Here is a 15,793-nt window from a genome sequence, read left to right as displayed (position 1 = left end):
TCTCATTGGAACGTACCTATGCAGAACTCCATGCAAATATCCCCTGAACATTTGCCACATTTCTTCCATACATTTCCCTGAGAACAACTGTTTCCAATTTATGCTTCCAAGTTCCTGCCTGATAGCTTCATATTTCCCCTTACTCCAATTAAACACTTTCCTAACTTGTTTTTTCCTATCCCTCTGCAATGCTATGGTAAAGGATATAGAGTTGTGATCACTATCTCAAAAATGCTCTCCCACTGAAAGATCTGACACCTGACCAGATTCATTCCCCAATACCAGATCAAGTACAGCCTCTCCTCTTGTAGGCTTATCTACATACTGTGTCAAGAAACCTTCCTGAACACACCTAACAAACTCCACCCCATCTCAACCCCTCGCTCTAAGGTCGTGCCAATCAATATTTGGGAATTAAAATCTCTCACCACACCAACCCTGCTATTAATACACCTTTCCAGAATCTGTCTCCTTATCTGCTCCTCGATGTCCCGGTTACTATTGGGTGGTCTTTGAAAAACACCCAATAGAGTTATTCACCCCTTCCTGTTCCTAACTTCCACCCACAGAGACTCTGTAGACAATCCCTCCATGTCTTCCTACTTTTCTACGGCCATGACACTATCTCTGATCAACAGTGCCACACCCCCACCTCTTTTGCCTCCCTCCCTGTCCTTTCTGAAACATCTAAAGCCTGGCACTCGAAGTAACCATTACAGCCCCTGAGCCATCCAAGTCTCTGTAATGGCCACAACATCATAGCTCCAAGTACTGATCTACGCTCTAAGCTCATCCGCTTTGTTCATAATACTCCTTGGATTAAAATAAGCACATGTCAAACTATCGGTCTGAGCGCGTCCCTTCTCGATCACCTGCCTATCCTCCCTCCAGCACTGTTTACAAGCTTTCTCTATTTGTGAGTCAACCGCCTTTTCCTTTGTCTCTTCAGTTTGGTTCCCACCCCTCAGCAATCCTAGTTTAAACTGTCCCCAATAGTCTTAGCAAACCTCCCTGCCAGGATATTGGTTCCCCTGGGATTCAAGTGGAACCCATCCTTTTTGTACAGGTCACTCCTGCCCCAGAGGTCCCAATGATCCAGAAATCGGAATCCCTGGCCCCTGCTCCAATCCTTCAGCCGCGCATTTATCCTCCACCTCATTCTATTCCTATACTCACTGTCACATGGTACAGGCAGTACTCCCGAGATTACAAGCTTTGAGGTCCTGCTTCTCAACTTCCTTCCGAGCTCCCCGTCATCTGCTTTCAGGACCTCCTCCCTTTTCCTACCTATGTCATTGGTACCAATATGTACCACGACCTCTGACTGTTCTCCTTCCCACTTCAGGATATCTTGGACGTGATCAGAAACACCCCATACCCTGGCACCTGGAAGGCAAACCACCATCCGTGCTTCTTTCCTGTGTCCACACAATCGCTTGTCTGATCCCCTAACTATAGAGTCCAATAATCACTGCTGCCATCCTCTTCCTTTCCCTACCCTTCTGAGCCACAGAGCCAGACGCTGTGCCAGAGGTGTGGCCACTGTTGCTTCCCCCAGGTAGGCTGTTGTTTCCCCCCCACAACAGTACTCAAACAGGAGTACTTATTATCAGGGGGTACAGTCACAGTCTCTAGCCTTTGACTCCTGCCCTTCCCTCTCCTGACTGTTACCCACTTATCTGTTTCCTGAGGCCCCGGTGTGACTACCTGCCTATAGCTCCTCTCTATCACTTCCTCACTCTCCCTGACCAGACAAAGGTCATCGAGCGGCATCTCCCATCAAGCTGGGAGTCTCCCAGCCCTCCCAAATGTGACACCGAGCACAGAAAACTGGCCTCACACACATACTTCCTGTCTGTATTCTACACAGATAACATAACTCGCCTTGACCTGTTAACTCCTAAGCCCTGTTGAGCCAAAGCCTTCCTACTCTGTCTCCCTCTACTCCATTGCCCACTCCCCTAACACCCACTCTATAAGGCTGTCTCCTTTTAAACTCTTCTCACTTTTAAACTCTTCTTGCTGTTCTCATTGGTTGACGTCCACGCGCTTGCGCAGTCGTGCCCTGATCAATCCGCTGAAGAAACAACACATTCAGTTTTTTCGGCACATTAGTTGGAAATTGTTGCAGGTTTCAATGTCAAAGGTAGGCAATGTCACTGTGGCTGGTGTGCAGATTGGGAATCCGACATTACACACTCTCAAAAGGAGCATGGTTTAATGGTCATTCCGTTTCAGGGTGCAGCAGAATAATCTGGGGTCTGTGTGCTGACTCACATCTCAATCCTATCCAAGTGATAGGTTAACTAGCCACTTCAAGTTGCCACTTACCTATACGTGAGTGATAAAATCTCTCTGGGTGGGGAAGAGGGTAGGTTAACAGGATTATGAGATTAGTGTAAATGTCTGTTTGGTGGATAGAAGGATCTGTTTCTGTACTCTGTGACTTTATAGATAGTGTGACGAGAATACACATAAATTAAGATGTTAGCTGGCCTGGGCTGGCACCAGTGGGATCAGCAGTTGGTCTGCCACCTGTCTTCAGGAGAGAGAGAGATAAGGAAAACAATGGAGCAGCATTTGGAGATGTTAATGAAGGGATTGATCCTGTTATCCTAATTCTGTGTACATGTCTGTTTATCATTGCTGAACTGTTGCATTTATATCCTTACTATTAGAGTACTGTGTTGCTTATTTATTTAATAAAACTTTCTTAGCTCCAGTAATCCAGACTCCAACTGAGTGATCCATTTCTGCTGGTTTGGCAACCCAGTTATGGGGTACGTAACATAAGTGGAGTTCTCGTCCGCGATTTTGAACGCTAAATTTGGGACGGAGTAAATTGATTGGGTCAAAAAAAAAATTCCCGAAAGAAAGAAAAAACAAACAGCAGAAATGGAGGCTGAGGAATTTATAAAGGCGCTGACCTTGGAGGCATTAGAGGATGCCAGGAAATCGGAATTGGTAGCTGTGGCCAAACGGTTGAATCTTGCTAAGGGGAAGTTGACAATGAGGAGAGAGGAGATACACAGAGCTATCATAGAGCACTATGTATCTAAAGGTGTGTTTCCCCAAGGCGAGCTGGAGGTGGTGTCTATTGAAAAACCTGCTGGAGACGCGGTACAGGTGCAGCTTGAAAAACTGAGACTCGAGCACGAGTTCCGGGTATGGCAGTTAGAACACGAAGAGAAGCAGTTAGAAAGGCAGGAGAAAGAGAGAGAGTTAGAAAGGCAGGAGAAAGAGAGAGAGTTAGAAAAGCAGGAGAAAGAGAAAGAGTTAGAAAGGCAGGAGAGAGAGTTAGAAAGGTGGGAGAAAGAGAAACAGCTGGAAAGGCAGGAGAAAGAGAAAGAGTTAGAAAGGCAGGAGAGAGAGAGAGAGACAGTTGGAGCGAGAAGAGAAACAGAGGGAAAGGGAATTCGAGCTGGAGAAGTTAAGGATAAGGGCAGAGCAGGGGCCCGTGCCGAACCAAGGTGGAGGGTTCCGGGCGACCCAGGAGGTTAGGCTGGTTCCCTCATTTGACGATACCGACGTGGATCGGTACTTACTCCATTTCGAAAAAGTTGCCACAAGTCAGGACTGGCCGAGGGATAAGTGGGCTGTTTTGCTTCAGAGTATACTGAAAGGGATAGCCCAACAAGCTTACTCCGCTTTATCCGCGGAAGATGCCCAGAGGTATGAGGTGGTGAAAGAGGCCATCCTCAGGATTTATGAGTTGGTCCCGGAGGCATACCGGCAGAAGTTCCGGAATGCGAGGAAGCAGCGGGACCGCACGTATTTAGAGTTTGCCCGTGAGATGCAGACATATTGTGAGCGTTGGTGCGCCTCGAAGGGGGAAGAGGGAGGTTATGACAGACTGCTACAGCTGATCCTGATTGAGCAGTTTAAAGGTTGTGTCCCTGAGGGTATGAGACCCTACCTAGATGAGAAAGAGGCAGCCACGTTAGCCGCAACTGCTAAGTTAGCGGATGAGTATGTGTTGACGCATAAAATGAAGTTTGCCCCGAGTAAAGGCTACCAGAAGGGTAGACAGGACGGCGGGGAGAATCCGCCAGAAAAGTCAGAAAGTAAGCCGGGGACTAGTGAGAAGGATAAGGTAGACTGGGAGCAGTCTGGTAGGAAGTCTCCTGGGGTCGTTTGTTATAATTGCGGGAAAGTCGGACACTTTGCGTCCAGGTGCTCTGCCCCAAAGAAGGAGACGGGAAAAGGAAAAACGGCGATTTTGACTGGCTGTACCGAGCTGGTAAACGAACCGCTAGGAGGGGATAGTTCTGCCAAAGTTCAGGAAGGCGCGAGAGGTTTATCTCGGCCGGATTGGTGTCAGTGAAGGAGGGGTTAAAACCAGTTCCAGTGCGGATCTGGAGAGACACGGGAGCGTGTCAGTCACTGATACTGAAGAGTGTATTAGAGTTTAGCTCAGAGACCCAGACTGGGGAGGTCAAGGTCAAAGGTATTGGGGAAGGGACAGAGGCAGTCCCTTTGCACCAGATACACTTACAAAGCAACCTGGTCTCTGGACTAGTCACGATCGGGGTGAGGCCCGAATTACTGATGAAAGGCGTGGAAGCCTTGCTCGGTAATGACCTCGCCGGGGGAATCGTGTTCCCAGCAGTGAGATTGACAGGTCAGCCTGCCAGCATTGAGGCCCCGCCCATGGACTCACAGGTTCATCACGGGACTGCGGGAGTAAATTTAGCTGCGACGTTTCTGCCAGCCTTGTACGAGAAGGGGGTAGAAAGTGAAAAGAAGGAGTGTAGTGAAACAAGAGGTAGTGAGGGAGCTGGGACAGACGTAGCAGTAGCCAGGAAAGAATTTGTGCAAGCGCAGGAGCAAGACGAGGGGCTGATGGTTTCGGCAGAGACAGCTCTTTCTGACACAGAATTAACAAGGGAACCAGTAGGCTATTGTGTGGAGGAGGAAGTGCTAAGGAAGAAAGGGAGACCAAGTACCGTACCCGCAGATGAGGAATGGGGGGTGGTGCAAAAGAGTTATGGGGATGAGATTTTTAACCTGGCCCACAAGGTACCCCCCGGTGGACATTTTGCGGTACTGGAGGGAACAGTTGGTGGAATCATGAAAGAGGTTTACCGGCTGCACTGGAGGAAGGATGTTATTGATTATGGCCGACGTGAACTGAGACGGTCACAGGCTTTTGATATGCTAACAAACCTAGTCGGTGTTAGCGTGGAAATCGATGAAGCTAGGGTCCCCTGATAAGAGAAAAAAAACATTTTGAAAAAATGAGTATGGTATCGACCAGATGGGAGAAAGCTATTGTTTTGGCCAGTTCTGCTGATAAGGTCTCTCCCTTAATCACCGAACAAAGCAACTCTTTAGGAGAAGTAATTAAACGACTCGCACACGTGTATTTGATTGTCCCGAGGCGATGCAAAGAACTGGGACGTTGGGTGGTGTTTGTTACACTAGGCCAGCCTAGCGGGCAAAAACCCTATAGAATGAGTAATTCAGTGACAAAAGGGCTGACGAACACAGGGGTGTGTATTGGCGATGTAATATGCCTGTCTGAAGCCAGCTTGATAGTGAACCTTGTGTGACGAGAATACACATAAAATTAAGATGTTTGCTGGCCTGGGTTAGCATCAGTGGCATCAGCAGTTGGTCTGCCACCTGTCCTCGGGGGAAGGAGAGATGAGGAACAATGAAGCAGCATCTGGAGATGTGTAATGAAGGGACGGGAGAGAGAGCTGTCTGGAGGGGCTCACCCTTTGAACCTTTAACTGTTTGGAGTGATGGACAGGCGATCTGGAGATGTGTAATTAAGGGACGGGAGAGAGAGCTGTCTGGAGCAGCTCCCCCTTTGAACCCTGAACTGTTTGAAGTGATGGACAGGTGATACCCCAGCAGGGGGGACAGGTTCGCTAAGGCAGGACACACACGACACCTGAGGTAACAAGACCCTGGAAGCGGTGCGCCTCTCGCGAGTTGGTGGGAAGTACTGACCTTAAACGCACAGGGTGGAAAGGTACGATCAGTGGGAACCTGGTGTGTGTCCACCCTCGCTTGGGTGCCGGGTTCACTGCAGAGGATCGACCGCATCTGGAGGAGGGGTCACAGTCGGTGACCTCAGGTGACATCACGAAGGACCCGCCTGAAAGCTGCTTGTGAGCAATCTCGCCGGTCTGTGAGTGGAAGCCGTTTCTGAATGATCAGTCGTTCCCGTTCTCTCTCTCTCTCTCTCCCCCCACATTGTCCATCGCCATGGCAATGATTACTGCGAACTGAACTATTAAATTGGACCGAACTTTGTGTCACTTTGAAATTGGTCATTTATCCTTAGACAACGATAGAGCTTGATTGATGCTGTTATCTTAATTCTGTGCACATGTGTGTTTATCATTGCTGAACTGTTGCATTTATTATCCTTTCGATTACTGTGTTGCTTGTTGCATTAATAAAACTTTCTTAGTTCTAGTAATCCAGACTCCAACTGAGTGATCCATTTCTGCTGGTTTGGCAACCCAGTTACGGGGTACGTAACACTTGAAAAAAATGAGTTCGACCACACGAAGTTCACTTACCTGGGAATTGTGGTGACACAGGGGCAGCTGGCAGCGATGCAAGCTAAAGTGCGGGCTATCTCTGACATCCTAACCCCGACAGACAAGAGGGCCCTCAGAAGGCTCTTGGAGATGGTGGGGTACTGTAGGAAGTTTTGCAATAACTCTGCGGTTACTACCCCTCCCCCTCCTACTAAGCCCTTGCGAGAGAAAACTAAGTCGGAATGGGACGACCCTTGTTATTGTGGTCTGGGACGAAACCCAATGAGAGGTTACATTGATCGCAATTCATCAGTGTTTTTGGCCACTATGAAGTTTGCTAAGTTGGAGCCTGGTCTAAGGGATTATTAATAACACATATAAAAGAAACAGAAAATGTGATTGCTGACTGTCTGTCAAGGTGTTGACAACTTCAAATTCGCTGCATTAGCCAAATAGCTGATAAAGATGTATATTTGTGTGTATCAAATAATGTATTCATGTTTGTAATTTTTACGCCGGTAAAAATCCTTAAAGGTGGGAAGTGTGACGAGAATACACATAAATTAAGATGTTAGCTGGCCTGGGCTGGCACCAGTGGGATCAGCAGTTGGTCTGCTACCTGTCTTCAGGAGAGAGAGAGATAAGGAAAACAATGCAGCAGTTGGAGATGTTAATGAAGGGACGGAAGAGAGTAATGGAAGGAGAGCAGCCAAGATCGGCTCCCCCTTTGAACCCTGAACTGTTTGAAGTGATGGACGGGGATACCCCAGCAGGGGGATAAAAAGGGATAGGTTTGCTAAGGCAAGACACACACGACACCCCGAGGTAACGAGACTCTGGAAGCGGTGCGTCTCCCACAAGTCAGTGGGAAGTTTTGGACGGCTGGTCGTGGGACAAGCAATAGACGCTCAGGGTGGAAAGGCACGATTGGAGGGAACCTGGTGTGTGTCCACCCTTGCCTGAGTGCCAGGTTCACCGCAGACAAACGATCGTATCTGGAAACGGAGGGGTCACGGTCGGTGACCTCAGATGACATCACAAAGGACTCGCCCGAAAGCTGACTGCGAAGGTCTGTGTGGAAGCCGTTTGAATATTCATTCGCTTTGCTCTCTCTCTCTCCTTCCCCCCACTGTCCATCTCCCACGGCAGCGATTACTGCGAACTGAACTGAACTAAATTGAACTGAACTTTGCGTCACTTTGAAACTGGTCATTTACCCCTAGACAACGATAGAGCTGTTATCTTAATTCTGTGTACATGTGTGTTTATCATTGCTGAACTGTCGCATTTATTATCCTTTTGATTAGAGTACTGTGTTGCTTGGTTCTTTAATAAAACTTTCTTAGTTCTAGTAATCCAGACTCCAACTGAGTGATCCATTTCTGCTGGTTTGGCAACCCATTTACAGGGTACGTAACAATAGAATAAAGGATGGCCTTCCATACATGCAGAGCACACCACATGGCTGACATATTCTGCAGTGCGACCAGGAGTACTGGCTCAAATTTCCTTAAACTGATATAGGACCCATGATTGAAACGAAGAAATTTGACCCAAAAAATCAACCAATAGTTTTTGCCTCCATAGGTGCTGAGGTCCTCTGGCATTCTGTTTTTTTGTAGCAGCTGGTATGTACACCAGCCCAGCATCTCATTCATATGTTAATGACTACTAATGGACCTCATTTCAATGAAGAGTGCAGAGGCAAAGCCATGAGCAGCAGAGGTATCATCATACTTAAACTCCAATTTTTAGTCACCAAATTACAGGAAGGATATTAATAAGGTTGAAAGAGTGAAGGGACGGTTTACAAGGATGTTGCCGGGACTTGAGAAACTCAGTTACAGAGAACGGTTGAATAGGTTAGGACTTTATTCCCTGGAGCGTAGAAGAATGAGGGGAGATTTGATAGAGGTATATAAAATTCTGATGGGTATAGATAGAGTGAATGTAAGCAGGCTTTTTCCACTGAGGCTAGGGGAGAAAAAACCAGAGGACATGGGTTAAGGGTGAAGGGGAAAAAGTTTAAAGGGAACATTGGGGGGGGGGCTTCTTCACACAGAGAGTGGTGGGAGTGTGGAATGAGCTGCCAGGGGAAGTGGCAAATGTGGGCTCACTTTTAACATTTAAGAAAAACTTGGACAGGTATATGGATGAGAGGTGTATGGAGGGATATGGTCCAGGTGCAGGTCAGTGGGACAAGGCAGAAAAATGGTTCAGCACAGCCGAGAAGGGCCAAAAGGCCTGTTTCTGTGCTGTAATGTTCTATGGTTCTATGCTTTACATAGACAGCAAACAGAAAAATCAACACACAATTGGCAGCCAAGAAGTATTTAGACAAGCACTTGAATCACTAAGGCATAGAAGACGACCAAACAAGTAAAGGTAAATAAGATTGGTACTAGATCGTTGGCATGGCTAGAATGGGTATAAAGGCCTGTTTCTGAGCTCCAGGGCACTATGACTATAACTGTACCTCTCCTTAACAATAGTGGGGAAAGATTCAGAGATGCAATGCTCAACTTCTAATGAATCACTCACTACCATGTTTCTCAGGATATCAGAAAGAATAAATTATTGTATGATTAGGAGGAAAGATGCAGGAAATACTTGCACTTACATAACACTGGAGTACATTGAAGCATCTAAATACAGAAGTGATTTCTTGATTAAGAATGTATTTGCTCTTATTATCTAGATCTGGGAATAAGATCCAACCTTGACTAGTTATAAATATTTATGACTTTATGCGTCTTCTTTTATGCGGTTGATTCCAAGTGCTGTTTGAACATTAGTCTGTATTATCCTGATCACAATACAATGCCACATGCTACTGCTTTCTCTTCTGGAAAGCACAGGAGAAAACTAACAAGCCTTGAAAACTCTACATGGTGTGGTAAAACATTTCTGTTTTAATAAATATTGAAGAGATCAAAATGCTTGAAATGTATATTGGTATATTTCCCATTCAAGCTAAAATATTTATACTGTTAGTTCTAGTTCTAGTTTGTTTATCCCACTATTTCTAATCTGATTACCTCAAATCTGATTCTCTCTTAATTTACAGTGTTTCAGTCCATCTCCTGCAGCCTCTTTTCCTGTGTCTCACCTTCAATTGTATGTTTATCCATTTACCTCGGACTTTAATATAGTAGTCTCTGGCAAAAAAAAATACATCATTGTTTCTTTTCTAAAGAAACAACCAATGTGCTGGGGGAACTCAGCAGATTAAACAATGAAGGATAGCATGCTGGCTGCGGTGTTCCTCCAGCAGACTGTTGCTTCTTCATATTCCAGCATCTGCACTCTCTCCTGTCTCCACTGTTTCTTTTCTGCTTACTTGCAATACGTCTTCTTCTGTGACCCATTCTCTAAAGCAGAAGTTCTTGCTAAAAATCTAATCTAAAGTAAGCATGGTAGCAATATCAACTGATCCAAAAATAGAAACAGAAAAAATGTCAGTATTTCTTTTAGATTATCCATGTGTCTGATGAACTGAAGCCTTTTCTCTTTTTCTGCTACAGACAGATATCCGTTCATTATGTGTATGGGAATGTTTATCTAGTTCAAATGCTGAGCCACTGATACCTTTGGTTCATCTATTGTGTCACAGGATGAAGACAGGATCAACTTACTTTGTAACAGGTAAAATGAGGCCCAGTGTTCGATACAGCACTGTCCCAATGATATAGTAGGCTGAATCATCTGTTTCTGAAAAACATGGAGAAGTAAAATAAGTGAATCTAATATTTTCACTTCTTAAAAGATTAAAAAAATTCTGAAATCAGGCTTAACTCAATGTAATATTTTGAATCACTTATTTAGAAATGAATTATTTTGACTGAAGTAATCACAAATAAGTCAATTAATGGATGAAATAGTAATTACATAAATGACTGGATATTCTTGAAACTGTATTGGTACCAAGGAAACACCTTCCAAAGAGAAATAATTGATAGATAGATTTGTGGTATTAAATCAATGTATCTTCAGGGAGCATATTCAAGGAGAAATTTCAGAATGTGTATGCCAAAACTTCTGAACTGATGGGAATTGTGAAAGATGACACCAGCATACATATATTTACTTCCATTCCACTCAAGCGTTTCAAAGGCGTCACTTCTTTGGTAACTCTAAGGTCAAGTTTTCTATCCTCACCAACCTCGCCCCCTCTTAAGACACTTTTCCATGCCACCATAAGAGATGCAACACTAGTCCTTTCATCTCTTCACTTCACTTTCTACCATCCAGAGACACATTATTTTCTTGAAAGACAGCAATTCAATTGCACTTCCTCCAGTCTAGTGAACTTCATTCAGTGTTCACAATGTAAACAAAATCAAATGACATTTATTATCACTGAGATGTCATGAAATTTGTTGCTTTCTGCTCATTACTAAAGAAACTGAAGGAACAAGACTGTGCTTTAGGCACCTCTATATAGTTAGAGTGCCTAAGACTTTTACATGAGCGATTTTGTAAATCTGGCAGGAGCAATGGATGTTGGAAATGGTGAGGGTAGAACACCACAGGAGCGGTATGGGACGCGTTGCCGGGAAATAGTGCCGGGACAGGAAGGGAGGTGGTGTGGGTGCAGATCCATCCAGCCCCAAGACACCAGGCAAGGTCATTTGATTCCAAATAATCAGTTTATTGATCATTACAGCCTTCCTGCTCTCTCCCCTCTCCCTACCTCCTTCCCGCTCTCAGTCCACCATAGAGCCCCTCATCAGAATCAGGTTTATCGTCCCTCACATATGTCATGAAATTTGTTTTTTGCAGCAGCAGTAAGTGCAATACATGAAGTTACTACAGTACTGTGCAAAAGTCTTAAGCAAATATACTGTTGATAGCTAGGGTGCCTAATACTTTTGCACAGGACTGTAGTAATATTTTGAGTGATTGCTCTGGAACACTTACAATAAGTCTGCATGAGTGACCCTGAGCCTCTGGTTGCAGGCCACTTTATTACTCCATTCCACTACAGCCTCTGTGTCTATGGACTCCTTCATTGCTAAATGAGGCACATTGCAGACCTGAGGAACAATATCTCGTCCTTTTCTGTCTGGTTATATTGCAGCCGAACCGGCTGGTGGCGTAGTGGCATCAGTGTCGGACTTTGGGACGAAAGGTCCCGAGTTTGAATCCAGCCAGCTCCCCTGCATGCTTTCCATCCGTGCTGGGTTACGAGCTGGTGATCTCTTTGGAAACTCACCTGGCAGAAGGCAATGGCAAACCACTGCTGTAACTTATCCATCTGATGTTGCTTATAAACCCACGGACTCTCACAGCTACCTGGACTATACCTCATCCCACCCTGTTACTTGTAAAAATGCCAAACCATTCTCTCAATTCATCGGTCTCTGCCACATCTGCTCTCAGGATGAGGCTTTTCATTCCAGAACAAAGGAAATGTCCTCCTTATTCTACATAATCAACGCTACCCTCAACTGCATCTCTTCCATTTTACCCACATCTGCTCTCAACCCAACCTCCTGCCACCCTGTCAGGGATAGGGTTCCTTTTGTCCTCACCTACCACCCCAGCAGTCTCCGCGTCCAACACATAATTCTCCATAACTACTGACATCTCCAACGGGATCCCACCATCAAGCACATCTTTCTGTTCCCCCCACCCCCCCCCCACTGCCGCCATGTCTGCTTTCCATAGGGAGCAGTATCATTCAGGGCCCTAAACAGTCCTTCCTTCCTGTTGAGGCCACACTTCACCTGTGAGTCTACTGGGGTTATTTGCTGTGTCCAGTGCTCCTGGTGTGGCCTCCTGTATTTGGTGAGACCTGACGTAGATTGGGAGACCACTTCGCTGAGCACCTAAGCTCTATCCACCAGAAATTTTTTTAATCCACTTCCCATTCCTGTATGTCTATCCACGGGCTCCTCTACTGTTGAGATGAAGCAACATTCAGGTTGGAGGAACAACACCTTATATTCCGCCTGGGTAGCCTCCGACCTGACAGCATGAACATCGACTTCTCTAACTTCTGATAATTTCTCCCCACTCCATCTCCTATCATTTTCAATTCCAATTTCTGTGTCCCTTCTTTCTCATTCTCCTCACCTGTTTGTCACCTCCTTCTGGTGTCCCTCCTCTTTTCCTTTCTCCCATGATCCACTTTCTCCTCCTATCAGATTTCTTCATTTTTAGCCCTTTCCCTGTCCTATCTATCACATCCCACCTTCTCATTTCAACCCCAACTCTCCCAACCGACCTTCACTCTCACTTGGTCTCACCTATCATCTTCTAGCTTACACTCCTTCCCTTCTCCCCACCTTCTATTTCTGACTTCTTCCCCCTTCCTTTCTTGTCCTGATGAAGGACCTTGGCCCAAAATACTTGGCCCAAAGTATTTTAGATTATGAGGACATTCAGTCCTCATTCATTGTCATTTAGAAATGCATGCATTAAAAAATGATACAACATTCTTCCAGAATGATATCACAAGAATAAATCATGTTTATTCTTCTCCATAAATACTGCCAAGCCTGCTGAGTTCCTCCAGCATTTCCTGCATGTTCGTCTAGATTTCCAGCATCTGCAGAATCTCTTGCATTTATTTCAACATCTGGACCACTTACAGGGGCTCGAGTGGTTACTTTGGAAACATTTTCTGATTTTGTCATTGCCTACTACAATACTACACAATCTCTGACCATGAGGGATGGGCCTTGCCACAGAGGGACAAGGATGAAAAAGAAGAGGAAGAAGAAAAGAAACAAGGTGGTAGATGGTGATAAAGTGAGGCCAAATCTGGATGTACTATCAGGACGTGTCTTAAAACATCAGTGTAAATAAAGATACTGTTGCAGGAAGATTAATGCTGAAGCTCTGCAGAATCTAGCAGACAGCTCTCCTTATAGAGTCAAAGAACTCTAGACAGATACAGACCCTATGCCACCAAACATTAATCTAAATGTTATTCTCTGCACATTCTCATTAACTTTCCCAAGATTCTATAACTCAGCCAACACACTAATGGCAACTTATAAGGAACTTATGAGAAAGGATCTAAAAAGCGTGGATTGGGACAGGTTGTTCTCTGGCAAAGATGTGATTAGTAGGTGGGAAGCCTTCAAAGGAGAAATTTTGAGAGTGCAGAGTTTGTATGTTCCTGTCAGGATTAAAGACAAAGTGAATAGGAACAAGGAACCTTGGTTCTCAAGAGATATTTCAGCTCTGATAAAGAAGAAGAGGGAGTTGTATGACATGTATAGGAAACAGGGAGTAAATCAGGTGCTTGAGGAGTATAATAAGTGCAAGAAAATACTTAAGAAAGCAATCAGAGGGCTAAAAGAAGACATGAGGTTGCCTTGGCAGTCAAAGTGAAGGATAATCCAAAGAGCTTTTACGGGTATATTAAGAGCAAAAGGATTGTAAGGGATAAAATTGGTCCTCTTGAGGATCAGAGTGGTCAGCTATGTGCGGAACCAAAGGAAATGGGGGAGATCTTAAACAGGTTTTTTGCGTCTGTATTTACTAAGGAAACTGGCATGAAGTCTATGGAATTAAGGGAATCAAGTAGTGAGATCATGGAAACTGTACAGATTGAAAAGGAGGAGGTGCTTGCTGTCTTGAGGAAAATTAAAGTGGATAAATCCCCGGAACCTGACAGAGTGTTCCCTCGAACCTTGAAGGAGACTAGTGTTGAAATTGCGGGGGCCCTGGAAGAAATATTTAAAATGTCGCTGTCTACGGGTGAGGTGCCGGAGGATTGGAGAGTGGCTCATGTTGTTCCGTTGTTTAAAAAAGTATTGGAAAGTAATCCGGGAAATTATAGGCCGGTAAGTTTAACGTCGGTAGTAGGTACGTTATTGGAGGGAGTACTAAGAGACAGAATCTACAAGCATTTGGATAGACAGGGACTTATTAGGGAGAGTCAACATGGCTTTGTGCGTGGTAGGTCATGTTTGACCAATCTATTGGAGTTTTTCGAGGAGGTTACCAGGAAGATGGATGAAGGGAAGGCAGTGGTTATTGTCTACATGGACTTCAGTAAGGCCTTTGACAAGGTCCCGCATGGGAGGTTAGTTAGGAAAATTCAGTCACTAGGTATACATGGAGAGGTGGTAAATTGGATTAGACATTGGCTCAATGGAAGAAGCCAAAGAGTGATAGTAGAGAATTGCTTCTCTGACTGGAGGCCTGTGACTAGTGGTGTGCCACAGGGATCAGTGCTGGGTCCATTGTTATTTGTCATCTATATCAATGATCTGGATGATAATGTGGTAAACTGGATAAGCAAATTTGCTGATGATACAAAGATTGGAGGTGTAGTAGACAGTGAGGAAGGTTTTCAGAGCCTGCAGAGGGACTTGGACCAGCTGGAAAAAATGGGCTGAAAAATGGGAGATGGAGTTCGATACAGACAAGTGTGAGGTATTGCACGTTGGAAGGACAAACCAATGTAGAACATACAGGGTTAATGGTAAAGCACTGAGGAGTGCAATAGAACAGAGGGATCTGGGAATGCAGATACAAAATTCCCTAAAAGTGGCGTCACAGGTAGATAGGGTCGTAAAGAGAACTTTTGGTACATTGGCCTTTATTAATCAAAGTATTGAGTATAAGAGTTGGAATGTTATGATGAGGTTGTATAAGGCATTGGTGAGGCCGAATCTGGAGTATTGTGTTCAGTTTTGGTCACCAAATTACAGGAAGGATATAAATAAGGTTGAAAGAGTGCAGAGAAGGTTTACAAGGATGTTGCCAGGACTTGAGAAACTCAGTTGCAAAGAAGCGTTGAATAGGTTAGGACTTTATTCCCTGGAGCGTAGAAAAATGAGGGGAGATTTGATAGAGGTATATAAAATGATGATGGGTATAGATAGAGTGAATGCAAGCAGGCTTTTTCCACTGAGGCAAGGGGAGAAAAAAAACCAGAGGACATGGGTTAAGGGTGAGGGGGAAAAAGTTTAAAGGGAACATTAGCGGGGGCTTCTTCACACAGAGAATGGTGGGAGTATGAAATGAGCTGCCAGATGAGGTGGTAAATGCGGGTTCTTTTTTAACATTTAGGAATAAATTGGACAGATACATGGATGGGAGGTGTATGGAGGGATATGGTCCGTGTGCAGGTCAGTGGGACTAGGCAGAAAATGGTTCGGCGCAGCCAAGAAAGGCCAAAAGGCCTGTTTCTGTGCTGTAGTTTTCTATGGTTTCTAACCGACTAACATGCACAACGTTGTGATGTGTGAGGAAACTGGAGCGCCTGGGGATGTCCATGAGGTCACAGAGCCATGATTCAACTGATGGGCTCAGGAGCTGTAATTCTGTAGCTC

General features: G+C 45.0%; 1 protein-coding gene across 7 annotated transcripts in view; it reads right to left on the bottom strand.

The window, feature by feature from the left end:
* The window catches only part of LOC134338213 (adhesion G protein-coupled receptor B2-like), a 1,212,788-nt gene that overhangs the window by 514,825 nt on the left and 682,170 nt on the right, over positions 1-15,793 (bottom strand). For all 7 annotated transcript variants that reach the window (XM_063033890.1, XM_063033884.1, XM_063033886.1 and 4 more), the window contains one exon: positions 10,133-10,208. In XM_063033890.1, coding sequence (XP_062889960.1) covers positions 10,133-10,208 — 76 coding nt within the window. The remainder of the gene's footprint in view (positions 1-10,132; positions 10,209-15,793) is intronic.

Source organism: Mobula hypostoma, chromosome 26 (assembly GCF_963921235.1).
Source record: "Mobula hypostoma chromosome 26, sMobHyp1.1, whole genome shotgun sequence".
NCBI classification, from domain to species: domain Eukaryota; kingdom Metazoa; phylum Chordata; class Chondrichthyes; order Myliobatiformes; family Myliobatidae; genus Mobula; species Mobula hypostoma.
The sequence above is the reverse complement of the archived record's forward strand: the minus strand, read 5'-3'. Positions and strand labels throughout refer to the sequence as shown.